The following is a 27443-nucleotide window of genomic DNA, read 5'->3' on the forward strand; positions in this document are numbered from 1 at the left end:
AAAATAAATCTTAGAATTCCTCTGGTCATTTAAGCAGCGTGCGAGCAGTTTAATTTATTGCTTTTACTTAGGTTAGAGTTTTTTAAACATATATCAGTTGAGACCTGCAAATATATCTATACCTGCAAGTATTTCAGGACGCTCCTATAGTGTCAGTAAAATCCTCCAGGGAACGTGGCAAAATTCTTGACAATGACTGTTCATGTTAGCTTCAAGCCGTTCAGACAGTTGTTGTCTCAAGAATTATTGATTCAGTTGCAATACCACACTGCTCTTGGTGTGTGTGTATGGAAGAATAATCTAAGCCTGACTATTCTTAAAAATGTTCCCCTCCACTTACTTATACTGCATATTGGAGCTGCATGATTATTTATTAAAAAAAAAAAATGATCTCGATTCAACCCCCCTCTCAATCTGTATTCAGCATTTACCCGATTCATTCGCTACTCACTCAGAGCTGTAAAAAAAAAAAAAAAAAAAGCCGACAAATGTTTATCAACATTGTCCACTCTGGGAGATAACTATAAACATTGTATCTTTTAGTTCTTTTAGATAAAAGGCATGAACTTCGATCTGTAAATGAAGTCAGTTTAACCACTTTTTTTTTTAATAACAAACATGTCATACTTGCCTCCACTGTGTAATTTGTTTTGTACAGAGTGGCCCTGAAGCTCCTCTTCTGGGGTCCCATGGTGGCGCTGGAGAAGCGATCTCCTTGGTGGACACTTGTGTGTGCGCGTTCCCGAGTCCCACACCTGTGTCTATTCACACAGAATGCAGAACTCTGCCCGCCCCCCCCCCCGGCACTGCATCATTAGATTTGATTGACAGCAGCGGGAGCCAATGACTGTGTTGCTATCAATCTATCCACTCGCGGCACAAGACACCAGCTACAGATGGTGTGCTCCTTCCTGGACAGAGGATGACAGCATCAGGTAAGTAAAACGAGGGGGGGCTGGGGGGCTGCAGCACTAAAAAAGGTTTTTCACCTTAATGCATAGAATGCATTAGGGTGAAAAACCATGAGGGTTTACAACCCCTTTAAAGATTTAACCTTTTTCTGACACTTGTTGCTTACAAGTTAAAATCAGTATTTTCTGCTAGAAGATGACTTGCAACCTTCAAACATTATATACAGTTGTGATCATAAGTTTACATACCCTGGAAGAATTTATGATTTCTTGGCTATTTTTCATAGAATATGAATAACACAAAAACATTTATTTCACTCATGGTTAGTGTTTGGCTGAAGCCGTTTATTATCAATCAACTCTTTACTCTTTTTAACTTACCAGGTACCATACCGTGACATGCTGCTGCAGTAGGACCACTGATATGAACTGGCCATAGAGGCTTCATCCTTTACAAGAGATAAAACTGTATTAGAACTTGATGCAATACTGTGCTGTAATTTCATAAATCATTTTCATAACTTCCAGTACACAAGCTAACTGTCAAACTCTTTTGTGCAGTAGATCCATCCATAAAAAAAAAGTATGTTTATTGTGGTTGAACGTGCATGTTTGTGACTGTGTAGGACGAGAGGGGGGTGTACTACCTGACACTGCTGGCTCTGGCTTATCTTAAAAAGGAAGTAAACCCTGACTTCCTCTCTATTCCCCTGTAAAGTAAAAGCATAATGAGCTACTATGCATCGCATACTAGACCATTATGTGCCACTTACCTGCAAACGTAGTCCCCGATGTCCCCACTGGTGGCCGCGTCCATCTTCACCCCTCTTCCTTCGACTCCGGCTAGGTGACTGGCCAGAGTCGAGTGACATAATTCCCGCGCATGTGCGCGAGATCCAATGGTCACGGGCCCTACAGAAACGGCACGATCGTGCCCTTTCAGGCTTTAAGCAGGTAGCCAAACAAAATATGGTTATATATATATATATATATATATATATATATATATATATATATATATATATATATATATTCATGCCAACAAAGGGAAGTAGAGGAGAGTGACAGGCTCCTGTTAACCCTCAAAAAAGATCCACAAAAAACGAGCTCCCATACTTATCTGGCGCCTTGAGCAGCCCAAGCAATGGGACTCCATACTGCAGGAGAGCATGAACCTGCAACGGTCACACCATAAAGCGGTGAGGTAGGGCTGATCGTGATCCTGCAGGAATGAGGACAGAGAAAAGAATACCGCCTGAGGGGAACAACTCTTTTTATTTTTTTATTTTTATAGAGTTAAAGTGGTCCTGTGGGTTGGTAGGGGGTGGAGCATATACATTGCTAATATATTATTAAAGTGTCTAATATAAATCATAAAAGTGCACATAGAGATGAGCAGGACAGGGCCTCTTTAATGGGAGATCTGGGGTCAAAAAGACCTCAGATCTCACATTTACACTTAAATGCAATACATAAAAAAAAAAAAAAAGTATTTTTTCCATAAAAAAAATGGGCCCTTTAAGGCCAGAGAGTGGAAGTGGTGTATGACATTGCTCCAGTTTTCCAAGGACATAGTGTCGAGTGGGGGCCATCTTGCCCTCACTCGACTACCTGCCCATCAGCCCTGAGGATTGGTTCATTTCCACCGCTGCTGATCTCTCCGGTAAGCGGTGGGAAAAAACAGGAAGCGGCACTCTCCCGCGGTCCATAAAAGTGATCCCATGCTGCTGGGACCAATTTTATGCTAAGGCAGATCCCCCACCGTGTAGAAATATACCAGGGTTATGGCAGCTAGCTGCCGCCATGACCCCAGTATTTAACATCAAAGTAGCAATTTAAATCCACGGTGGGGTGGCCCAGAAGTGGTTAAAGTGTTACAAAACTTGGGAAGGAACCTGCATTCACTATATCTGGTCTTCCACAGTACACAGAACAGGGAAATGCAATTATTTTAGTAAATATAAACTGCTAAATACCTTTTCTCATCAGCAGTATATAGCAGTCTTTGACTCCTATCAGTGCCTGGTTAAAGTTTGTGGGAGGAGTTTTCATACTGCACTTGCTGTCCTATCAGAAAGCCGGACCCCGACCCTCTGTGTGGACAATGCTGATCACATGCACTCTCCCACGAAAAAAGAAACTATAGAAATACACACCAAACTGAGCATGTGCAGCCTGACTCCAGTAACTCTGTCTTATCTGGACATGTTATGGGGACAATGCAAGAAGAGCAGAATCTCCATACAGGATCAAAAAAAAAACTTTTTACACAATGCAGAGGATTAACCCCTAGGTTCCACAGTGAGTATTAGGGGATCGACTGAATTATCGGAGGTGCCAACTATCAGGCCCAATATTCGCAAATAATCGGTATCGGGAAGGCTGCTCTCGACAGAGCTGCAGCCGTGGGTGAGCAGAGAGATAGTTATATTATCACTTACTGCCCACCCGCATATGGAAGTTTACCTGCTTGGACACCACTGGGGAGAGGCTGCCAGAAGTAGTGTAAGCAGTGACAAGCTGCATATGGGTGGCAGGTGACAATGGCAAGTGTCATACTGCATCTGGGTGTCAGGTGAGGGTGACACGTGACAGGCTGCATCTGGTGGAAAGCGGCATGCTGCATTTGGGTGGCGGATGACAGTGGCAAGTGACATGCTGCATCTGGGTGGCAGATGACAGTGGCAAGTGACATGCTGCATCTGGGTGGCAGATGACAGTGGCAAGTGACATGCTGCATCTGGGTGGCAGGCGACTGGGGCAAGTGGCATGCTGCATCTGGGTGGCAGGTGACAGGGGCAAGTGACATGCTGCATCTGGGTGACAGGGGCAAGTGACATGCTGCATCTGGTGGCAGGTGACGGTGGCAAGTGACATGCTGCATCTGGTGGCAGGTGACGGTGGCAAGTGACATGCTGCATCTGGGTGGCAAGTGACATGCTGCATCTGGTGGCAGGTGACGGTGGCAAGTGACAGGCTGCATCTGGTGGCAAGTGAATTACTGAATCTGGGTGGCAGGTGACAGTGGCAAGTGATTGTGATGTACAGAACATCGTCACCTGCTATTGGCCCTGAAAAAATTATATCGGTCAAGCATTACACACATCGTAAGGACTGTCACACTTGTTTAGTTTATGGAATTTTTTCTTATAGATGTAGATGAAGGTTTGGCATTGGTGGATCAGTAATGTTGAAAGCTCGTATGGTATATAGTTGGCATGTTTATGCACATTATAGCAAGAGCTGTTTAAATATAGTACCTTATAGTCTACATCTCTCTTCAGAGATAACAGATGGCAGCTGCTTATTATATAAAATATATTTTTCTTGGAGCAATTTTTTAGTTGTACGCATGTTTTTCTTTTATATAGAAGTTTCTTTAGTCACGGTGGCATGTGTGTTTTAATATATTTACATCATATTAATTACGTTTTTTTTTTTTTTTTTAAATCAATCCCCCGCACTAAAGGTACTAATTAGTGATTAGGCCTGCCACTGCTATACATGACATAGGTCAAAACATGGAAAAAAGGGTATGAATACCACAGCGCTGACAGCCTGAATACAATAAAGTGCAACTGTAGTGCTTACAAAATTAAGTACAAAATGAATCCAACAATACAAAAAATATATCAAGGATGTAGCCAGTGAAAACGTAAAAAACACATGCAAATGAGCATTAACTTCTAGTTGTTCCTTTTCACAGGTGCCTTCCACGGGTGCTGCTGTGCTAGAAATAGTGCAAATCAATATTAAACATGTGACCAGTGAAAGTCCAAAAAACTTGCACATAAACATATAGCACTTCTCAGTTGATAAGTTAATTTCAAAAGTGCTGCTGTGCAAACATAGGATGCTGTAAACAGGTGCATACAGGATCCACACTCCTCCTTTATGGTTAAATTCACCAGATACAATGGACCTCCAAGCAGTACGGCTTTGCAAGTCAAGTAGGCTTAGTATGGTGAGCGAGGTGATGAAAACACCAACTCCTGGGTACGATCCTTCCTTTTTCTTCCCAAAAGTCCGGCGGACCTAGAAATAAAACTTGCTTCAAATCTTTCCGACGGACTCAAGTCCTGTCGAAAAAATCCGGTCGTCGGTGTGCTAGTCCAACAGACTAAGACCAACGCTAGGGCAGCTGTTGGCTACTGGCTATGAACTTCATTATTCTACGTCATCAAATCTGTCGGACTTTTGGAGTGATCGCGTGTGGGCAAGTCTGTTCTTTTGAAAGTCCGGCGGACCTCAGCTGCAAAGTCCGTCGGATTTTACGCCGGACCAAGTCCGGTCGAAAAATCTGATCGTGTGTACACAGCAAAAGAGCCCCCATAGTAAAGTATGTCTTGTTTAATTCATTAAAATCAATCTTTACAGAGTTCCAATCATAAAATTAATCTTTACAGAGTTCTAAGGTGGAGGGCAAACGGATATACATCAATTACCAGTCCATTAATCAATAGGTTCTCTCACAATCTAACTCCAATCAAACAGGCATCAGACACGATGTCACCACGGTGCCACAAGCTGTGTCTTGCGCTGTGTTTCGCCCTTCCCACAGGGCATTATCAAAGATGTTAAATATTGATTGCCACTATTTCTAGCACAGCAGCACCTGTGAAAGGAACTTTCCAACTAGAGGTTAATGCTTATTTGCACGTGTTTTTTAAGCTTTCACTGGCTACATGCTTGATATATTTTTTGTATTGTTGGATTCATTTTGCACTTAATTTTGTAAGCCCTACAGTTGCACTTTATTGTGTTCAGGCTGTCAGCGCTGTGGTATTCATACCCTTTTTTCCATCATATTAATGAAGTCTAGTAAGTAGCCTGTACCCTTCAATAAGAAGTCCTCTTTCACTGATCTGACATTACAGCATTAGATGGGGGGGAGAAGGACTAGAACTGAGCCTGGAGTTAGTTATATTAAAATAAGGTAATGAAAGGTTTCTGTATTTCTTTATTGGGTAAACCTATTGGTCAGCTGCTCTATGAATTTGTGTAACACAAGTTGCAAATGGCTAATATGTAAGGCAATAAAACTGAATATTGTGTAGATGGGACATGCTTTGCAATTTATTCTTCCCACAGCTTTGCTGCTGCTGTAGTTTATAGAAATAAACAACGTGGCAATGATTGAGTATATTTGTTTCCACTCATGCGCCTGTCATGCTCACTGTAATCATCTGTGTGCTTTTCCATTAGGTAGAGTTTATTTTTCTGTATCAGGTTGGAAAGTACTGGCAATGTATATCCATCAATCAATCTACCCATGCCCTTACAGCCACGGTACACTGAAAATATAGAAATGTAACACTGGGGTTGTATTTACAACTTTTTCACACTTCTGCGACTTTGGATATCAAAGTTGTACTCCATGTTTTCCAATAATAACCATTTGTATACAGTGGGTATAGAAAAGAATTGCCCCCTTTAAAATAATCACATTTTGTTGCTTTGCAGCCTGAAATGAAGCCACAATTTAATTTTTTTTTAATTTTTATTCAGCTGTATTTACTCAACTTATAACAAAGAAATGAAAGATATAAAACCAACACCAGAAAAAAATAAAAAACACATTCAAAAACAGAATTGTTGAGTTGGAAAAAGGATCACCCTCCTTATGTCAGTATTATGTTGAACCACCTTTTGCTTTAATTACAGCCTTTATTCTGTTGGGATTTGTCTCTACTAACTGCACATCTAGACTTTGCAATATTTGCCCACTCTTCATTGCAGAACTGCTCAAGTTCAGTTAAATTTGATGGTGACCTTTTGTGGACTGCAGTCTTCAAATCATTCCACAGATCTTCAATGGAGTTTACGTTTGGGCTTTGACAAGGCCATGTGAGGACATTCATCTTTTCTCCTTTAACCACTGCGTGGTCATTTTTTCTGTGTGCTTTGGGTCATTGTCACATTGGAAGGTAAACCTTCTTCCCATTGACAACTTTCTGGCAGAGGGCAGCAGATTTTCCTCAAGAATTTGACAGTATCTTGCCCCATCCATTTTTCCTTCTATCCTGACAAGTGCTCCAGTCCCTACTGCAGAGAAACCCCCCCCCCCCCCCCCCCATAACAGGATATTACCACCTCCATGTTTTACTGTTGGAGTGGTGTTTTTTGAATGGTGAGATGTGTTGGATTTCTGCCAGACATATCATTTGGTGTTGAGGCCAAATAATTACATTTTAGTCTCCTCTGACCATACTACCCTTTTCCATGTGGCCTCAGAATCTTCAAGGTGTGTTTTGGCATAGCTCGGTTGTACTGCATGTGGCCTTTCTTGAGGATTGGTGGATCCTCTTGAGGATGGGTATTTTCTTACAGCCCTCTCATACAAGCCACATTTGTGGAGAATTTGTGATATTGTTGTCACATCCGCACAATGACCACTCTTTGACATAAATTCCTGCAACTGCTTTAGAGTTGCTGTAGGCCTCTTGGTAGTGTCTCTGACCAGTTTCCTCCTGGCTCTTTCATCCAGTTTGGAGCGACATCCTGATCCAGGGGGGTCTGTGTTGTACCAAATACCATCCATTTCTTATTGATAGACTTCACTGTGCTTCTAGGCATTGATAAAGCCTTTGAAAGTTTTTTGTATCCATCTGCTGACTTGTGCCTGTCCACAACTTTACCCCGGAGAACTTTTGACAGTGCCTTGCCACCCATTGTTGATTGTTTGCTTCAGTTGAACTATCAGGAACTTAACTTCTCCAGGTAAGCTCTTTCTTATGCTGAGATAATCAAAATGAACACAGCTGATCACAGTTGAAATTCGAATGGCTTTGTGTGCAATTGAGGAGGTGATTAGCTACATCTGATTACGTTTATTAAGTCATTTTTAAGAGAGGGGTGATCCTTTTTCCAACTCAGTGATTCTGTTTTTGAATTTGTGTTCTACAGGGGGGGAAAAATAGGATTTTTATTACAGTTTACCTGTAAAATCCTTTTCTTGGAGTACATCAGGACACAGAGCCTTAAATAATTACTTAATGGGTTATGGACCACCTTTAGGTGTTGACACTGGTATAACCATTCAAGGAAGTTCACACCCTTTATAACCCCTCCTCCTTCCAGGAGCACTTCAGTTTTTGTAGCAAAGCAATTTACTTAAATCCCAAAAAGAGGGGAGGGACCTCTGTCCCGTGATGTACTCCAAGAAAAGGATTTTACATTTAAGCTGTAATAAAAATCCTATTTTCTTTATCGTACATCATGGGACACAGAGCCTTAAGTAATTACTTAATGGAACGCCCCATAGCAATGCTTCTTGAGGAGGGAGAGACCACCCGCAGAGTACCCCCAGACTTGAGGACTTATACTGCTGCTTGCAGCACACTGCACCCAAAGGTGATATCCTCATACCTCCTTATACCCACCTGATAAAATTTTGTAAATGTATGTACCGAAGACCAAGTTGCAGCCTTGCAGATCTTATGCTTTGGGGGTGTTTTTCTGCAAAGGAGACAGGACAACTTCACTTCATCAAAGGGTCAATGGACGGGGCCAGGGCATTGCGAATGGGTTGTGGATGGGCATGACAATGACCCAAAACACACGACCAAGGCAACAAAGGAGTGGCTCAAAAAGAAGCACATTAAGGTCCTGGAGTGGCCTAGCCAGTCTCCCGACCGTAATCCCATAGAAAATATGTGGAGAGAGCTGAAGGTTTGAGTTACCAAACGTCAGCCACAAAACCTTAATGACTTGGAGAGGATCTGCAAACAGGAGTGGGACAAAATACTAAGTCATGTTTTGCGAAGGGGTCAAATACTTATTTCACTCATTAAAATGCTAATCAATTTATTGCTTTTTGGAAATGCATTTTTTCAGGATTATTTTTTATTATTCTGTCTCTCACTGTTAAGATAAACCTACTATTAAAATTATAGACTGATCATTTCTTTTTCAGTGGGCAGACATACAAAATCAATAGGGGACCAAATACTTTTTCCCTTCACTGTATGTGTTATATCTTTCACTTGGATGTTATAAGAGTGAATACAGCTGGATAAAACTAAATCTGTGTCTTCATTTCAGCCTACAAAGCAACAAAATGTGATTATATTAAAGGGGAGTGAGTCTTTTCTATACCCGCTGTATGCAGCGACTTTAAAGTAGCTCAATGCATACGTTGGTCCAACTTTCATGCAACTTGAGGGCCATAGACCTCAATGTTTACTCTCAAAAGATGCATGAAAATCGTACCTGAATGTTTTACATGCAACAGCGGGTCCAACTTTACAGAGGGACAACAAATAACGTCCAAGTTACACCCATTCAAAGTTACACTCCAAACACACTGGACATTAGAGTCGTACAAGTGTGAATTGAGCCTTCATGCGTCTTTGGACATCAAAATCACATGATAAATTGTACTCCATGTTTTCATATATGTGTGACATAAAACGATTGTATTAAAAACAGCTGCCTGAGTACCCAGTGACTACATCTGATAAGGTATAGTCATTGTTTGGCTATTAATTTCCCACTCTGCTCTCACGATTTTTAAATTGACTTTTGTCGAGCCGGGTGGTGCTGACAAGGTCACTTGCAGCTCATCTTTTGGCTGATTCTGCAGGAATTAGGTGAAATTCAAGCCACATATGGCTTAAGCTCAGTCTGTATATGAGCCACCAATTTACGTCCAGGGCGAGATGAACTTTTTGATGACAACAGTCTGTATATTAAAGTGTTATTAAAGGTAAATTAAAAAATAATCATACTTGCCTGCTCTTGGCAATAGTTTTGCATAGAGCATCTTTGATCCTCCTATTTTAAAGGTCCCCTGGTGGCATTCCTGGCTCCTCCTCTTTGAGTACCCCCATAGCAAGCCACTTGCAAGGGGAGCACTCAAGCATGCTCGCTCCTGAGCCCCACTCTGTGTGCCCATAAGGCCCCTTCCCCACTCCCTCCTCACTGGCTGACACTGACAGCAGCAGGAGGCTGCTGTCTCTTAGCCAATGAGGAGGCAGAGACCCAGCATAGTAGCTGTTCTTGTGCGCATCACTGGATCATGAATGGGCTCGGATTTGTTTTTCAGGTGGACGGACGACCCATTCTCCCAGCAGGTCTAAACGGACTTGTGTCCTTATACACCCACCTACTTCTGATCCGATCTGCTAAAAAAAAGAAAAACAGAAGTAGATGCATCCTTTTCTGTCTAGGCTATTAGAAATGGGGGCAGTTAGGTGTATTCGAACAGTGGAGTCCATTTACACCTGGATGCCCATAGAGCAGAACGGGCTCCATTCTTTATAAACTGAGCAGACATGGACCTGTCATCTGTCCGCTCTGCTCTGATCAGCAGGGGATGAAAGGACAGATCCCCTGCTGATCATAACGAAGGCCACCCCATGTGAGAGAGGGGCCTTATGCTTTCAGGAATTATTACCGTAGTGAGATATATCAATCTACTATCTTTCTGAGAACTAGCAGTTCTATTCATTGTAAGATTACATTGTTATTCACAAATGCAGGCCCATATAGGAAGTCCCTCAACACAAAATAAATGTTCTGTTTAACCATATTATGTAAAACTGAGGTTTTTGTTGCACGCATTTGAGAGGCCTTATCTTGGAGGAAGACTCATGCTCCTTATAGGTACAGCAACACACCAGAAGCTTAGACTAACTCAATGGCAGTTGACTTCCAATGTGGTTCTGCACCAAATCCAACAAAGCAAAAAAATGGCAGGTGCCTAAATTCAAGCTCTACCCTGTAAATGAAAGGGCTGAGTACTGTCATTTCAGCTGTTAAAACCAGAACCTGTGTGGGGCAGTGAATCGCAGAGACACAAAGGAACAGTCATTTAAACATTACCACCACCACTGTCCCACTGCCCCAGAAACACAGGGATAGGAGTTTTGTGGTTGCATCAGAGAATGGGTTAAAAAAAAAGTCCAGCAAGTCCAGCACCCTGAGCCTTTGCTCCTACACTCGTGTTATTGCTTTGTCCTCAATGCATATTTTTGCTTACTTTACTTACAGTATTTTCTTTCTTCTCTGAACTAAATAAGCTTGTGTATAGAGTCCCCAAAAATAAGCCGGGTCTTATATAAATTTTGTCAGCCAAAAAACACATTGGGGCTTATTTTCGGGGTAGGGCATTCCATGCAATGTGCTATCTTCCCAGTGCTTGCAAAATGACAGACTCCCCTCCATAACAGGATCACATAATGCAAAAGGTTTACAATGCAGCAGTGCAAATACCTTCTTCCATAGCCTGCCTGAGCTGTCTTCCACTGATATGAGCACTGCAGAGGGAGGTGGGCTGAGATCCCCCGCTGACACCTGCTTCAATGTTCAATGACCCGCCTGGGCTGTCTTCCACTGATATGAGCACTGTAGAGGGAGGTGGGCTGATATCCCCCCCGCTGACACCTGCTTCAATGACCCGCCTGGGCTGTCTTCCAAGGCTACGATTAGTGCAGAGGGAGGGGGGCTGAAATCCCCCCGCTCACACCCAAGAGATGAGGAGATGAGCTGAGCCCTGCTCGCCACTTCCATGGCCCACCCCAAGCTGTCTTTCCCACTCTGAGCAATGCTGGGAGGGGGGCCGAGCTTCCCCGCCGGGGGAGAAGAGGAGATCAGATGAGCGCCAAGTGGCGCCTCACCAAACTAGGGCTTATTTTTTTGGAGTAGGGCTTATATTGCAGCCCTCCTAGAAAATAGTGTTAGGTCTTAATATCGGGGTAGATCTTATTTTCAGGGAAACACGGTAGGTAAATTCTGACTGACTCAAACAAAAGATCTGTTTCATAGGGGTTGATTTACTAAAGGCCAATAGACTGCACTCTGCAAGTGCAGTTGCTCCAGAGATAAGTAAATGAGCAAAAACTCTGCTGATTTTGCAAGCAAAAATGCAGTAGTTTGTTTTTTATTTTCTTTGCATGTGATTGGGTATTCTTTTGTAAAGTGAAGCTTTACCTCATTTACTAAGCTCTGGAGCAGCTGCACTTTGCAAAGAACATAGTCTATTTTCCTTTAGTAAATCAATACCATAGTATGTAGGCAGCACTGTCATACCGATCTCCCTGCTTCACTGATCTTCATTTGTAGGTATGGGGTATTTTTAGTTTTTGAGTTGTTATAAAGTGACCTGAAAGTCTAAATCCAGGATCTAATATAGGCTTTTCTATCATCAGAAATGAGTTTGGTTATCTCGTGTGTCGAGCTATTTTATATATGACTAAACCGCAGTATGTAATGCGTAATAGTTAAACCTACCGAGCCTTGAGCAGACGCCCTTCCTGGTGATGTGTCACATCCCTGGGGGCTTCAGATTGCTCAGTTCTTATCACATATTCCTGCAAAGTACAAATGGTTTTAATGAAAAATATAAGCAAGTTATTTGAAAGTTCCAATATACCTGCTAAGTCAATATATGCATGATTTTATGTAAGCACAGATACACTGTCTCCACCTGCTGGCCAGTTATGTGCATTGCACTGACAAAGCAATATTGTCTTTGGCAGACCTGTTTAAGTATGTGAAAGAAAACACATTCATAGGGCAGGTTCATGAGAAGTCTTATCCTATAATTATTGTTAGACATTGTGTTTATTATAAACACCAGATCTGCTAAATGTATCACGTACTACATACTTTGAAGGTGTCAGCTAATTCCTTGTGAATCATAGTATTTATACTATATTTATACTATAATAATAATAGTATTTAGGATGCATGTTGTGTATAGCAACTGTCCATACATGGCCTGATAGATGCAAATGGTGTGACCAGTACTAAATTAACCACCAAGGGGATGGGGAGCCACAGAGTTTTTCCCTAGCTAGCATGCCCTTCAAAGGATAGATTCACTTTAAAACAAAATAGACTTATTCTTTTTGTACCCTTGCCCTGAGCTAACAGGTCCTACCCACCCCTTCTAGAGATATAATCCTACTGAGATCTAACTGCTAACGCCTCTGTTGTATATTTACATCCCGCACTGCAAGTTCTCCATCGCCTGTCTGTGCAGGCTATTGCAACCCCACAGATTTCTATCTTTGTCTCGTGATTATTTCACTTTAGTAATAAGTGGATGTCACTTTTAAAAGCAGTATAAAAACCCCAAACCTAAAAATGTAATATATTGCAGCTTGAAAGAAATCGGGTGCATAGACCAAACAATCTGTAATTACATTTCTGACTAGGGTTACCACCTGTCCAGGATTCACCAGGATAGTTTGGGTTTTGAATCATGTGTCCGGGTTTCAATCCACCTGAAACCCAGACACATTATTCAGACCGGGCTGTGGCTCCCCAAGTAACCGAGATAGTCATACACAAATCTGTTGCAGCTGTTTGGGAGCAGGTTTGACTGAAGGGTGGGGTGATAATGTCAGCATGAGCAATTTGGCCACACCCACTGTTTGCCAAGGTGCGCTCTGTGCGCTTCATTACTACTCTCCTTGGGGCACCTAACTGTATCCCAGGTCTTTTATAATCCTATAGTGTTTACAGCAGAAAAAAAAAATTGCCCTGTGCTGCAAAAGTGTTCGGGTTTGGCTTGAAGAAAAGGTAGCAACCCTATTTCTGACCCCGGCCTTTTCTTCTGAGAACAATAGTGACTGTCAGGAGAATCTATTCTCAACAACTGATAACTCTCTAGGGGGAGGCTGGTCTGGATATGCCTGCTCAGCTTGGTGCTTCAGAAAATGTATAAAAGCTTTGCCAACATTAGAGTTTTATGCCAATGAATAGTGGAGTGGTACTGATTAGGAAGCTGGTGCCAGCTTACCATGGGGGGGACAGTACTGGTTGGGTCATTTTTCTACCTTGCCTGCTTGCTTGTCCAATCACAGAGCAGAGGAGAGTGCTCCTTGCTGCTTTGAGCAGCTTTCTGTTGTGTAATCAGCCCTGGTTCACACTAGTGCAACTTTGAAAGTGCACTACTTAAGTGTGATTTTAGAGCTGCAGATCATTGTGATTTGTACCTCCGATTTCATTGCGACTTCATTTAACAGAAGTCCGTGCAAGTCACAATAAAATCCCCAAAAAGTAGTGCAGGACCCTTTTTCAAAGTCGCTACGACTTGAGTCGCAACAATTTGTTTAATTATTTTTTAACAAGATATTATACACATTCCACATAATTTCAAAACTATATAAATATATATACAGAAAACATTCATAATAATCAAGACAAACATGGATCTATCTCCTAAGACCCCTTTCACACTGGGGGCACTTTGCAGGCGATACAGCGCTAAAAATAGAGCCTGGATATCGTCCTGAAAGAGCCGCTGCTGTGTCTCCAGTGTGTTCGGTGCGCTGGCAGGACGATAAAAAAAAGCCCTGCTAGCAGTGTCTTTGGAGCAGTGAAGGAGCGGTGTATACCACTCCTTGCCATTGAAATCCATGGGGCAGCGCGGCTATACCGCCGGCATAGCACTGCTGCAGCAGTGCTTTGCGGTGGTTTTAACCCTATCTCAGTCGCTAGCAGGGGGGTAAAAGCACCCCGTTAGCCGCCGAAAACCGCCGCTAAAATGACGGTAAAGCGGCGCTAAAAATTGCACCATTTATCCGCCGAAGCCACTCCCGCCCCAGTGTGAAAGGGGCCTTATACACTCCAAGTTGTTACAAGTATTCCACTATCTCCCCCCTCCCACACCCCCCAAAAAAAAGGGGAAAAAAAAAAAACAACAAAAAAAAGAGTCGCAACACTTTGAACGGTTCCATTGCCAGCAATAGGGTAGAACTTGTCATGCAACTTTGAACCATCAAATCACACTGGTGTGAACCAGGGCTAAGACTTAAAGTATACGTCAAAACAAAATAATAACATATTCAGTACATCTCTGCAATACATGCACATTTCTCCAGATGTTATTCTTATCATGCTCCTAACTTTCTGTTAGAGCTGAAAGCAGCGATTCCGCTGCACTGAAATTCCAAGCAGTGTTGTCACCTCTGCCCAATTCTTTTACTGAATTGCAGAACACCTCCCTCTCTTCTCATCGGCACAACAGAAGGAGGAGATGCTTTATAGTTCACAGAGAATAACTGCTCAGGGCTTGGGATTTAGTGAGGCAGAGTGCACTGTTAGGATCTCACTGGATTTCTGCCAGGATCAGATGGGATTTTTTTTGTACTTGCAGTGCAGAGATAGAACATATGGAAATGTACATGTGTACAATGTGTTTCAGAAATGGATTGAATATGTTTCTGTCTTTAATTTTACCCAGGCATACACTTTAAAAGAGGACCTTCCACCTACCTATCCAAACTAAATACAGCCACTCCAAATATTGAAAGTGAAAGGAGCACCAGAAAAGAAGGTTTTTACTGTATGTAGAAGTAAATATGTGAAAAGTGTATGGAGGGGAAAGTGCAAAAATTGGTTAAAAGTCAACTTTAAATAAAAGATATCAAAACTGCTCATTGGTCAGCATTGGTGACATCAGTTTAAAAAGTTACATTGATTTCTACCTTGTCGCCATTTGTTGTTCACTGAAATTCCCCCTAGTAGATGACATTTTAATATATTAGAAGCAATTAGGATTACGTGTAGAGAGGGATATTATCTCCCCTGCATACCTGCTCTACTTGGCTGTGGTTGAATGGACACGTCACTAAGAAACTGAGCTCATGCTGGGAGTTGGATTGCAGGCTTCCCGAGAGCTGATCAATGTGAGCCAAGTCTTGGAGTGGACGGCGTAATCTTGGAGCGCTTCCGATATATAAGCACATCATTATTATAGTCAACGTTACGTTTAGTATTAGTGTCAATCTAAAAAAGCTACAATTATATATTTATGACTTAATCCATCCAGTTATGGCATAAAGCAATGTATTTATATAATGGTGTACAGTTTTGTCATGTACAGTGGCCGAAATTGTTGGCACTCCAGAAATGTTTCCAACAAATCAAGTATTTCTCACAGAAAAGTATTGCTATACACATGTTTTATTCCCTTTGTGTGTATTGGAACAAAACAAAAAAAAGGGAGGAAAAAAGCAAATTGGACATAATGTCACACAAAACTCCAAAAATGGGCTGGTCAAAATTCTTGGCACTCTTAACTTAATATTTGGTTGCACACCCTTTGGAAAAAAACTGAAATCAGTCGCTTCCTATAACCGTCAATAAGCTTCTTATGCCACTCACCTGGAATTTTGGACCACTTTTCCTTTGCAAACTGCTCCAGGTCTCTCTTATTGGAAGGACACCTTTTCCCAACAGCAATTTTAACATCTCTCCACAGGTGTTCAATGGGATTTAGATCTGGACTCATTGCTGGCCACTTTAGAACTCTCCAGCGCTTTGTTGCCATCCATTTCTGGGTGCTTTTTGACATATGTTTTGTCCTGCTGGAAGACCCAAGATCTCAGACGCAAACCCAGCTTTCTGACACTGGGCTCTACAGTGCGACCCAAAATCCTTTGGTAATCCGCAGATTTTATGATGCCTTGCACACATTCAAGGCACCCAGTGCCAGAGGCAGCAAGACAACCCCAAAACATTATTGAACCTCTACCATATTTTACTGTAGTCTGTAGGTACTGTGTTCTTTTCTTTGTAGGCCTCATTCCATTTTCGGTAAACAGTAGAATGTGCTTTACCAAAAAGCTCTATCTTGGTCTCATCTGTCCACAAGACGTTTTCCCAGAAGGATTTTGGCTTAGCCAAGTACATTTTGGCAAACTGTAGTCTTGCTTTTTTATGTCTCTGTGTCAGCAGTGGGGTCCTCCTGGGTCTCCTGCCATAGCGTTTCATTTAAATGTTGACGGATATTTCGTACTGACACTGATGCTTGTTTGGGGCTGCTTATCCACCAACTATCCCACGTTGCAACTTTTGATCAATTTTTCTCTTCTGTTCACGCCCAGAGAGATTAGCTACCGTGCCATGGGTTGCAAACTTCTTGATAATGTTGGGCACTGTGGACAAAGACAAATCTAGATCTCTGGAGATTAACTTGTAACCTTCAGATTGTTGATATTTTTCCACAATTTTGGTTCTCAAGTCCTCTTTCTGTTGTCCATGCTAAGTGTGGCACACACAGACACACAATGCAAAGACTAAGTGAACTTCTCTCCTTTTTATCGGCTTTCAGGTGTGATATTTTATATTGCCCACACCTGTTACTTGCCCCAAGTGAGTTTAAAAGAGCGTCACATGCTTGAAACAATCTTATTTATCCACAATTTTGAAAGGGTGCGAAGAATTTTGACCAGCCCATTTTTGGAATTTTGTGTGACGTTGTGTCCAATTTGCTTTTTTTCCTTCCTTTTTTGTTTTGTTCCAATACACACAAAGGGAATAAACATGTGTTACTACAATACTTTTCTGTGAGATATACTTGATTTTCTGGAAAAAATTCTGGGGTGCCAACAATTTGGGCCATGACTGTATGACATCCTGTGTATATTGGCAAGAAAGGGAGTTCCTTTTAGAGTGGCCTTTCTCAATTTTTACCTTTTCAAAAACTTTCAAGTCTCTTGCTCTTAAAGCGGAGATCCACCAAAAGGGGAAGTTCCGCTTTAAGTAGTTAAGCACCCCCCACCCCCCATATGCCACATTTGGCATGTCATTTTTGGGGTAGGAATTGGGTACCTCGTTTTGACAGGTACCTGGTCTCACTCTACCCTAGACGGCTCAAGCTTAAGTTCTTCTCTCCCCTCTCTCCTTGCAATCTTCTGATCCCAGATGTTTGCCCAACCTATAGGGAAGCTCTGCGTGACTCACGAATGCACAGCACGTTACCCGGCTGTGAAGCCGCAAGCTGTAACAGCTGGGTGCCCACGCTACAGAGGTATAAAGAGACCCTCTACCGCAACTAATTACTTAAACTGATTGTGGACCAAATCCTTGATACATAGAGTCAAAACATGAATTCCTTAGATTGGGACTTTAAACCGGGCCACAAACAGTTTGATGGTAAAAAAGTATAAAAAAAAATATGATGTGGCTGGTGGTGTCTGCTCTACCTTGCCAGACACCACCAGCCACATCTCCAGCCACATCATTTTTCACTCCAACTTGACTCAAACTTTAAAATCCATAAGGCACATCCAGATATCTGGCTGATGGATACAACCATCTCTAACCCTTGATGTTCTGGATGGTTTAATGACTTTTGATACACACTCTCTATCAACCAGACCTGCATTAAGGGGAAAGTACTATTCTACCTCTCCTCTATAGCTACGGTCTATATAGAGTTATACCACTAAGTTATACAATAAGACCATCCCACAATATATGGACCCCTGGCTGATGTCATTCACGTTTTCTGTTGCCTGTGCACTGTTCTGATGGACATAGATTTCTTTTCATTTTTGAGTTATGTTCTTTGTTCATCAACATTTTGGGATATATGAGATACATTTGGGATATAAGCTATAGCTCAAGGCTCTGTCCCTGAAGATCTGCATTTTGTTTTTTCTAAACGCGTTGGACAAAGCTCTGGGCTTTTCCTTGCATCTGGTTTCCATTTCTGTTTGTGTTTGTTGCGTATATCCCCATGTTCATATTGCTATATATTATCAATGTGTAATACATTTTGAAGACTTTTTTACCATCGAACTGTGGTATACAATATACTGAATACTTTCATTACTGTGTGCAGTTATCAGAATACAGTTTTCTTGGGATAGTGGTTGTTTAGTGCAATCCGAACACTGATGCCGCATACACACGACCAGATTTTTTGACGGACTAGGTCTGACGGTCTTTCCGACGGACTTTCGGTGGAGGTCCGATGGACTTTCTGAACGAGCGGACTTGGCCACACACGACCGGACTAAGTCTGTTCGAAAGTCCGTTTTGTTTTGAACGTGATGACGTAAACGGGACAAAACAAGGAAGTTCGGTAGCCAATAGCTGCCCTTATCGTATTTGGTCCATCGGACCAGCACACAGACGAACGGTTTGCCTGATTTTTAGTCCGTCAGACTTGAGTAGATTTGAAACATGTTCTAGGTCCGTCTGATTTTTCTTTTTACAAAAAGCAGTCGGACTAGCCCAAACATGATCGGATTGTCCGACGGACTGATTCCGTCTGACCTAGTCTGCTGGAAAGTCCGGTCATGTGTAGGCGGCATTAGGCTCAGTCACACCATGTTCATTTACCTGCCCTGATCAACAGAGGGTCAGCACAAGGATACATAGAAAATAATTGTTTTCTATGTGCCTTGTTCACACTATAGAGTTGTATGTTTGCAGTGTTACATAACACAATGCACAAAAATGCATGCTAACTTGGGTCACTGCAGTGTACCTAACAATTAAAAAAAAAAAAAAAAAAAAGTGAGAATTTTGACTCTTGTGCATGTGCAGTAAAAAGACAGTTCAATGCCCAGCAATGCACAGTAAGTCAATGCACATTAATAGGCATGTTTTTTTCTGTGCTTTTTATTGCACTTTGTAGTGTGAATGAAACCTAAAAGATGTGTTTTTATTGTTTTTTGTGAGTTACTGCTCATTCCAGATTTTTTTATAAGAAGCATTTGTGCTGAATGGACTCACCTCTTCTTGTACTGCACAGTGATGGGCACTGTGCTGCATCTTGTGTGTGGATAAAACTGATCTGGTTTGGGTACCCTGTCAATGTTTAGTACTGACACCTAGAAGGAAGATAAACGGGTTAAATACATTCTCTCTGGCTTGTCATTTTAAAGTGTCACTAAACCCAAATTATAAAAAGCTATCAAAAATTGCCGTATTACATGCTGTTTATACTCGCTATGGGATTTGTTTTCTGCATTCTGCAAAAAAATTGTTGATCTTGATGTTCTCTGTTTCCCCCTTCTGTTCATGTCCCCAATTCAACCAGGGATTTTGCTGAGAAGCATTGGCAGCTCTGCACATGCTCAGTTCGCACCGTTTCTATGCTGAGCATTTCCTCCCTATCAGATCTGAGCAGCCCATGTTACTAGAGTCACACATGTGGGCGTATACACAGTGGTAAATGACAGCCCGCTTACTCCTCCTCCATGCTCACTAACCAGCTAAACACAGTAGGGGTGGGAAATTACATGTAGACTAATGGTGGCTTCACCTCCCTCTTATTCTAAGGCACATGCTGGAGGGACATGACACAGCCTGTGACTGGCAGAAATCCATCCCCACACCATGTTATTGCTAAAAATAATAACTATTTGATTTCAAATATATATTTACATCACAACTTAAGACAGTTTATTGATATATATATATATATATATATTTTTTTTTTACTCTGTAATCCAAAGGTTGTTTTCTTTTTTTGTTTGAACATGTGACGAGCAGCAGAGGACTAGAAGCTCCTCCTGCTTATGTTTCTCTGCAGGCAGGCTGGGAAAGATCTGGGTCATGTCAAATAGGGAAAAGGTACTTAGATTTTTTTTTTTATTAAGATAATTACAGTGCCATCATCCATATACAGAAATAGAAGGGGCAATGTAAATTAAACAGTGTGTGTTTAGTATCATTACCATGATACTGTTACTCATTTCACTGATGTTCCTCAAATAATTTACGAGAAAATATATATTTTTTGGCTCAAAGCAGCATGCAATGTGCCATGAATGTGCCATGGGTGTCCGCAGAACTTTTTTTAGGGGGGCATCATTTTTAGGTCACCCATCCTCCACCCCTTTTTGACAGTCATGAAGTGGAGGAGCTTAGTCATCATCACATAAAGCGCAGGCATGTGCCCATCAAATGTGGCCTGTACAGTACAGAGGGTGTACAGTATGTGTATATCTAGGGGATGGATAGTATCAGTATACACAGGAAGGAAGGTGGGTGTATATAGCTGTATACAGGACAGATGATGTATATCTGCAATCAGGGATGATGGAGGAAGATCTCTATAGACAGGAAGGAAGGTGACTATATACAGCTACCTGTATCTAGAGACCTTCTTCCATCATCAATGGTTGCAGATATACATAATCTGCCCTGTATACAGCTATATATACAGGACAGATGATGGAGTAATATAGAAAAGAAGATGGGTGTATATAGCTGTATACAGGACAGGACAGATTATATGATCTTTCCTATATCTGGCACCACACTTCACTGATCATTCAGCTGCACCCCTCATCTGTATATATGTCCCCCCCCCCACACACACACACAGCTCTGCCCCCCGTACACAAACAGCCTCCTCCCTTAACTTGTACTCACAGCCCCCACTTGTAAGGTGGTCTTCCTTCTCCCAAGTCCTGTTTCTACATGTCCCTGGGAAAATACAGCAGGCAGCAAAGCAAACACGAGGGGCGCACATACAGGAAGCAGCCAGAAGTGGCATTTAAGAGCTCTGTAAGCTCAATGACACAGATCCGCAGCAGCTGGGGAGCCGACTCGTACAAACACAGAGTGCCAGCAGAGCTACAGATGCGGGCACTGCAGACCCTTGCCGATTCCAATCCACTGCAGACCCTTGCCCCTACCTGCGGACGCCCATGCAATGTCCTTTATGAAAATGTTATAATCCTGGGTGGGGCACAGATTAGAAGCCTTCAGTACTATATGGGATCCTTGGTTTAGATGAGAACATCCAAATTGTACATATTTTTATACATTTCTGTGTATCAAATTTTCATTAGTTCCCACTGCAAGATGTTTCCACAAATTACCATCTATTCCTCTTTTCTACATCAAGATACAATCATTTCTTTTCTATTTTTTTTGGATCTCTCTTAAAGCTGAATTTCTGGCAGATGTAAAAAACAGAGGCCAGTGAAAAGCTGGTTGTAAAGGAGCGGGCCGGGAGGCCAGGAGCCACGTCCTTAACAATGGATGAGTCATCAGCTGTCAGCGGGGGTTCCCTGCTGACAGCTGAATGTAAAAGAAAAACACCTGCTGGCAATAAAAAATTGTTAGAAATATGGTGTGGGATTCTCTCCCCAATCCTTACCAGGCCCTTTGAGTCTGGTATGGATTTTAAGGGGAACTCCTCATCAAAATAAAAAGAAATGTGGAGTCCTCTCCAATACCGGACCCTTATCCGAGCATGCAACCTGGCAGACCAGGCAAGTGGGGGGGGGGGGGGGGGGGGGTCGCAAACGAGCACTACCCTGCCTAAATCATACCAGGCAACATGGGGGGGGGGTGCACCCCTAAAGCACCTTGTCCCCATGTTGATGAAGACAAGGGCCTCTTCCCCACAACCCTGGCTCAAAGCAGGGGTTGACTTGTTGGAATCCAGATGCCCCCAGATCCTGGCCTCCTCTTATGTGAATGAGTATAGGGTACATAGTGTCCCTACTCATTTACCCCCCAAAAAAGTGTTGTATAAAAAAAAAAAACAGGAGGCAGTTTTTGATCAGTCCTTTATTAAAAAACAAACAAAAACAATGTCCTCTGGTGTAGATCCCAAGTCAGTCACGATAAACGTCGACCTGAATTTTTTTTAAATATCAGCACTGTCAAAGGCTGCCGCCGTCTGGCAGCTCCGTCGTCTGAGAGTTCTTAAATAACTAAGGGCCGAGGCCACCCGATGACGTCACCCACCAGATGACCCCCGCCCTTTGTGACGTCATTGGCTGGAGGCATGCTGGGTCGGTGAGTTTACAATGGGCAAGGCCACCCAAGTGACATCATTGGCTGACCACCGCCCCTTAGTTATTTAAGAACTGCCAGACAGTGGCAGCCTTCATTGAGTGTGTGATGGATCTACACCAGGGGACATTTCTTTTATAAGAAATTTTTAAAAACTGTGTGTGCATTTTTATTTACATTTTTGGTGAATGAGTACGAGTACAATGTACCCCATACTCATTCACATGAGTGTTTTTCAGATTCTGATAAGACAACCCCACCACAACCGGGTCAGGGTTGTGGGGAAGAGGCCCTTGTCCACATAAACATGGGGATAAGGTGCTTTGGGGGGGGGGGGGGGTCAGAGCTCCCCTTGCCCCAAATCACCCACCCATGTTGAAGGCATGTGGCCTGGTATGGTTCAGGAGGGAGGGGGGGCACGCACGCCTCTCCCGCCCCTTTCCTGGCCTGACAGACTCATTGCTCAGATAAGGGTCTGGTATGGATTTTGGGGGATTGCCCAGGAATTCAAATCCAGCAATCTGCTTCCCTGAACAGATTCAAACATGAAAGGCTAACTTTGAGTCCACTCAAGTTTCTCATTTTTAAGCCCTAATGAAGGGGGGGGGGGGGGGGGGGGTTCCTTTTATCCCCGAAACAAGTTGGATGTCTTTTAACACATTATCAATAAATTAATTTAGACTCTTATCTCTTGGTCAGGTGATCTTTTAAATGGGGAAAATAAAACACTTTTCAGTAGAAAGTGGAAGTTTCTGAAGCTCTGTCGTGTTACTATTGCTGTCTGTGTCTTCTTTCCCTTTCCCCTCTTTTCTTTTCCTGATTTCACAAGACAGAAAGTGGGAGGAAGCCTCTCAAGACAGCAATAAACCTGATACAAGTTCTAACTCCCCGTCCCTCTCTATCCATAGCTTTAAAAATAGTTGGCCTTGAATTATTGTCTGGGTAGATTCATATGCAGGAAACAACAGATAGTAAATAGATAAAAAGTGACCTAAATCTATAAGTATTTTCAATATAATTTGTTCTTTTCAATATAAAATGTTCTTTTTCACAACTATAACTTTTCTTTTACATGAACATGAGTTCTTTACTTTGTATTGTGTTCTTTTTACAGGCAATGCCATTTGGATTTACTTTTGGAACCTAGTTGTACAAGCAAGTAGGAAGATATGAGCCCAGTTCGGTATAGCTCTAATTCTGGTGCCTATACAGATGTGACATGGAAACAGAGCTCTTCTTCACCAGATCCGGTGGATGGCCACCCTCCTTGGAGGAAGGTTCTCTATGAAAGACAGCCATTCCCCGACAATTACGTTGATAAAAGTTTCCTGGAAGAGCTAAGGAAGAATATCTACGTTCGACGCTACAGCTACTGGGCTGTGGTGTTTGAATCTGTGGTTGTAATCCATCAGCTATGTAGTGTCTGCTCTTTTTCAGTGATTTGGTGGTATATGGACCAGGACTTGTTGTCCCCTCAGAAGCTATGTGGGGTTGGGTTGGCCCTCACACTCCTTGGCTACCTCATATTTGATGGAGTGGACAAAGGAGCTGGGCGGAAGGACAATGGACGGACTCGCTGGTATGATCTGAAGAGTTCCTTGGTGTTTGTAGCCTTCACTTATGGTTTCTCTCCAGTGCTGAAAACATTGACAGAGTCCATTAGCACAGATACTATCTATGCCATGTCTGTGCTCATGCTCATAGGACATCTTGTCTTCTTTGATTATGGAGCCAATGCAGCAGTGGTCTCTAACACATTGTCCATTAATATGGCCATTTTTGCTTCCGTTTGTTTGGCCTCACGCCTTCCTTGCTCCCTGCATGCATTTACTATGGTGACTTTTGCCATCCAGATTTTTGCTCTTTGGCCAAGCCTGCAGAGAAAGCTCAGAGCTTACACTCCGCGGACTTACACGTGTGTCACATTTCTCTTTGCTGTGTGTTCTGTGGCAGGGCTGCTAAGTATATCTGGCGTGGGAGCCCTTCTCTTCTTCTTGCTGCTTGGATTTGTGACATTCCTGTGCCCTTACATCCTAATCCGACTACAGCTGTTCAAAGATAACATCCACGGACCTTGGGATGAAGCAGAAATCAAGGAAGACCTTTCCCGCTTTCTTGACTAAAAGGTTTTAACATGTAACTTTTTTATTGTTAAATTATGTTTTAAAGTAACAAATGTGAATGTATCTTATCCGACCAGTAATAGAATCAAATTGGTCTTTTTTTACCTACTGCTGGCACACAGTACCTAAATATCACCACTAGAGGGAACCATTTCCTCACTTTATTCTGTATTTTATTCACAACAATAAAACAGGTTGTGTTGTCAGTTTGAGTACTATTTCCTGCACAAATTCATTTTTTAATACATTATAATGAACAAAGCATCCCTTTATTAACTTTTTTTTTAATAAAGGATAAAAATAAAACTTTTGCTGATCTTTCTGTTTATTTCCCCAGTTTTTTTGTTTGCCTTCTTAGAAAACAAATGGCAATAACTTGATTTCAACAACATTTCATTGGCTTCTCTTACCTCTTATTACTATCACAGCAGGATTTGTTATCTGAATGAATTTTGCCTATTTATGTGGATGCATTTACAGTGCATGTCCAGCTAAAACTTTTGTTTTTCTTTTAGTTTTGGAAAGAGCAGGGAAGGATTAAATCCTCTGCTATTTAGGGCTCTGAAAGATTTTCCCCAACTAAAGTTGGCCATATACCAGTAGAATTTCGTTCAAACCTTCATATGGAAACTCTGAAAGAATGTTTATCAATGCATCAGATCTTGCCATTACTAAAGAGGGCCATAGACAGATTAAATCTCGGCTGGTTCAACATGCCATTGAACATGCCATTCAAACATTGTATGGGCAGGCAGTGTACCCAAGTTGTCAATCGATCAACTTGGGTAGAGCCAGCATGTCGGCTTTTACATGTGATTATTGCTAGCGGGGAGGGATTCCCCTATCAACGCTGATGTGATTGCAGGAAAGAAAATCACTCCATCTATGGCTGGCTTTAGTCAATTTATTTTGTTCAAAGACCTTTGATCAGACCTGATACCAGGGACATTGCTAGGTCTACAAAAGATCTGGGGCTAGAGCCCATAGCAGTTTAGTAAAGAAATTCATATGCTTGGGTGGGCATACACAAGTATATACAGTAATATACTTGTGTGTGTGTGTGTGTGTGTGTGTGTGTGTATATCCCCAGATAGCCCCCCACTTGCATCAGGGTCCCCAGAGAGCCCCCCACTTGCATCAGGGTCTCCAGAGAGCCCCCCACTTGCATCAGGGTCTCCAGAGAGCCCCCCACTTGCATCAGGGTCTCCAGAGAGCCCCCCACTTGCATCAGGGTCCCCAGAGAGCCCCCCACTTGCATCAGGGTCCCCAGAGAGCCCCCCACTTGCATCAGGGTCCCCAGAGAGCCCCCCACTTGCATCAGGGTCCCCAGAGAGCCCCCCACTTGCATCAGGGTCCCCAGAGAGCCCCCCACTTGCATCAGGGTCCCCAGAGAGCCCCCCACTTGCATCAGGGTCCCCAGAGAGCCCCCCACTTAAATCAGGGTGCCCAGAGAGCCTCCCCTCCCTTTGGGGACCCCTTCAGAGACTCGGGGCTATGGGCCACAGATTTGGGGCTATAGCCCCAAAAGCCACACTCTAGCGATGCTACAGCCTGATACTTAAACTGAATCCTAGATGTATTAACGGGTTTTTTTTGTTCCAATAACATGACAATACGTACAACTTTATCCAAACAAATGCCACATTCACAAATAGAATTTGTTTGAGAAAAAATGTCACGCTTTCTCATTACTACAGTCAAAAATGATTGTCAGTCGGATGCCTCTAACCATCAGAAAATTGAACAAATGTTTGAAAAGCAACATTTATTTGAACAAAATTCTACTAGTGTATGGCCAGCTTTTTTTGCCTCAGTGACAATGGTTTTATCAGAGAGGAATTGTTTCTATTTTCCCTCACTTTGTCTGGTTAAATTAATGTCCCAGGGACAGTAAGTAAGGGAAAATCTCTCTAATGAAGCCCAGGATAGCAGAAAAAAAAAACTAAGAAGGGATCTAATCTTTTCCCACAATTTACAGAACAAAAAAAAAAGGTTTTGGCTGGACGTTAAAGGGTTACTAAACCCAGGACCCTGCATTCACTATATCTGGTATCCCACAATACATACCCTGTTTCCCCGAAAATAAGACCTAGCGTCATTGTCGGTGATGGCTGCAATATAAGCCTGATCCCCAAATAAGCCCTACCCAGTTTCCCCGAAAATAAGCCCTTCCCTGAAAATAAGACCTACAAGGACTTTAACTAGGGCTTATTTGGGGGGTAGGGCTTATACTGCAGCCATCACCGACAATCATGCTAGGTCTTATTTTTGGGGAAACAGGGTAGAACAGCAATTATTTTAGTAAATATAAACTGCTAATAACCTTTTCTCATCAGCAGTATATAGCAGTCTTGTAACTTATATCAGTGTTTGGTTAAAGCTTGTTGGGAGTTTTATTTTGCCCCTGAATTTCCTATGAGGAGATGCAGGACCCCTGATCCACTGTCTGAACAGTGCTGACTGGCCCTGTGATCACAAAAAAAACAACTCACTAGCAATACGCATTAAACTGAGATGGTCCGGAGGTGGTTTGGGGACTCTGGAAGAAGAGGAAGAAGAAAGGATCAGAGGAGATGGAATCAAACAGCCTTTTTACACAATGCGGAGGATTAATCCCTTCCACAGTGAGTATAACAAGCATGCTTTAGTGCATATACAAACTGATTTTACTGTTTTGGGTTTAGTAACACTTTAAGGCATTTCTAAAGGCTACAGTTTTTTTACCTTAATGCATTCCCAGCATTAAGGTAAAAAATGCAACCCCCCCCCCCCAAACTCCTACCTGTGTTCTTGTCACAGGCACTGGGTCCAGGATCTATCAGGATGGTTCCAGAACTTCCTGGATCCTCAGCAGGCCCCTGCTGCCACCAGTCAAATTGCTGGTTGCAGGGAGCAGGGACGTGTT

The 27443-nt window shown here is 42.5% G+C and overlaps 2 protein-coding genes across 4 annotated transcripts in view; one reads left to right on the plus strand and one right to left on the minus strand.

The window, feature by feature from the left end:
• Positions 1-24844, plus strand: part of PIGC (phosphatidylinositol glycan anchor biosynthesis class C) — a 51104-nt gene extending 26260 nt beyond the window's left edge. For 2 of the 3 annotated variants that reach the window (XM_077452998.1, XM_077452999.1), the window contains one exon: positions 23530-24844. In XM_077452998.1, the coding sequence (XP_077309124.1) occupies positions 23585-24538 (954 nt within the window). In that variant the 5' untranslated portion in view covers positions 23530-23584 and the 3' untranslated portion in view covers positions 24539-24844. Of the gene's footprint in view, positions 1-15105; positions 15208-23529 lie in introns of all 3 variants that reach the window. The other variant, XM_077453000.1, reaches the window with a different exon arrangement.
• The window catches only part of LOC143928241 (uncharacterized), a 52179-nt gene that overhangs the window by 7435 nt on the left and 17301 nt on the right, over positions 1-27443 (minus strand). Inside the window, exons 2-5 of the mRNA XM_077453001.1 lie at positions 19392-19489; positions 15458-15590; positions 12144-12223; positions 1293-1360 (exon numbers count right to left, since the gene is read on the minus strand). Of these exons, the coding sequence (XP_077309127.1) occupies positions 1293-1360; positions 12144-12223; positions 15458-15590; positions 19392-19489 (379 nt within the window). The remainder of the gene's footprint in view (positions 1-1292; positions 1361-12143; positions 12224-15457; positions 15591-19391; positions 19490-27443) is intronic.

Source organism: Lithobates pipiens, unplaced genomic scaffold (assembly GCF_037356315.1).
Source record: "Lithobates pipiens isolate NorthernLeopardFrog02 unplaced genomic scaffold, aLitPip1_a1.2 Scaffold_23, whole genome shotgun sequence".
Lineage (NCBI taxonomy): Eukaryota > Metazoa > Chordata > Amphibia > Anura > Ranidae > Lithobates > Lithobates pipiens.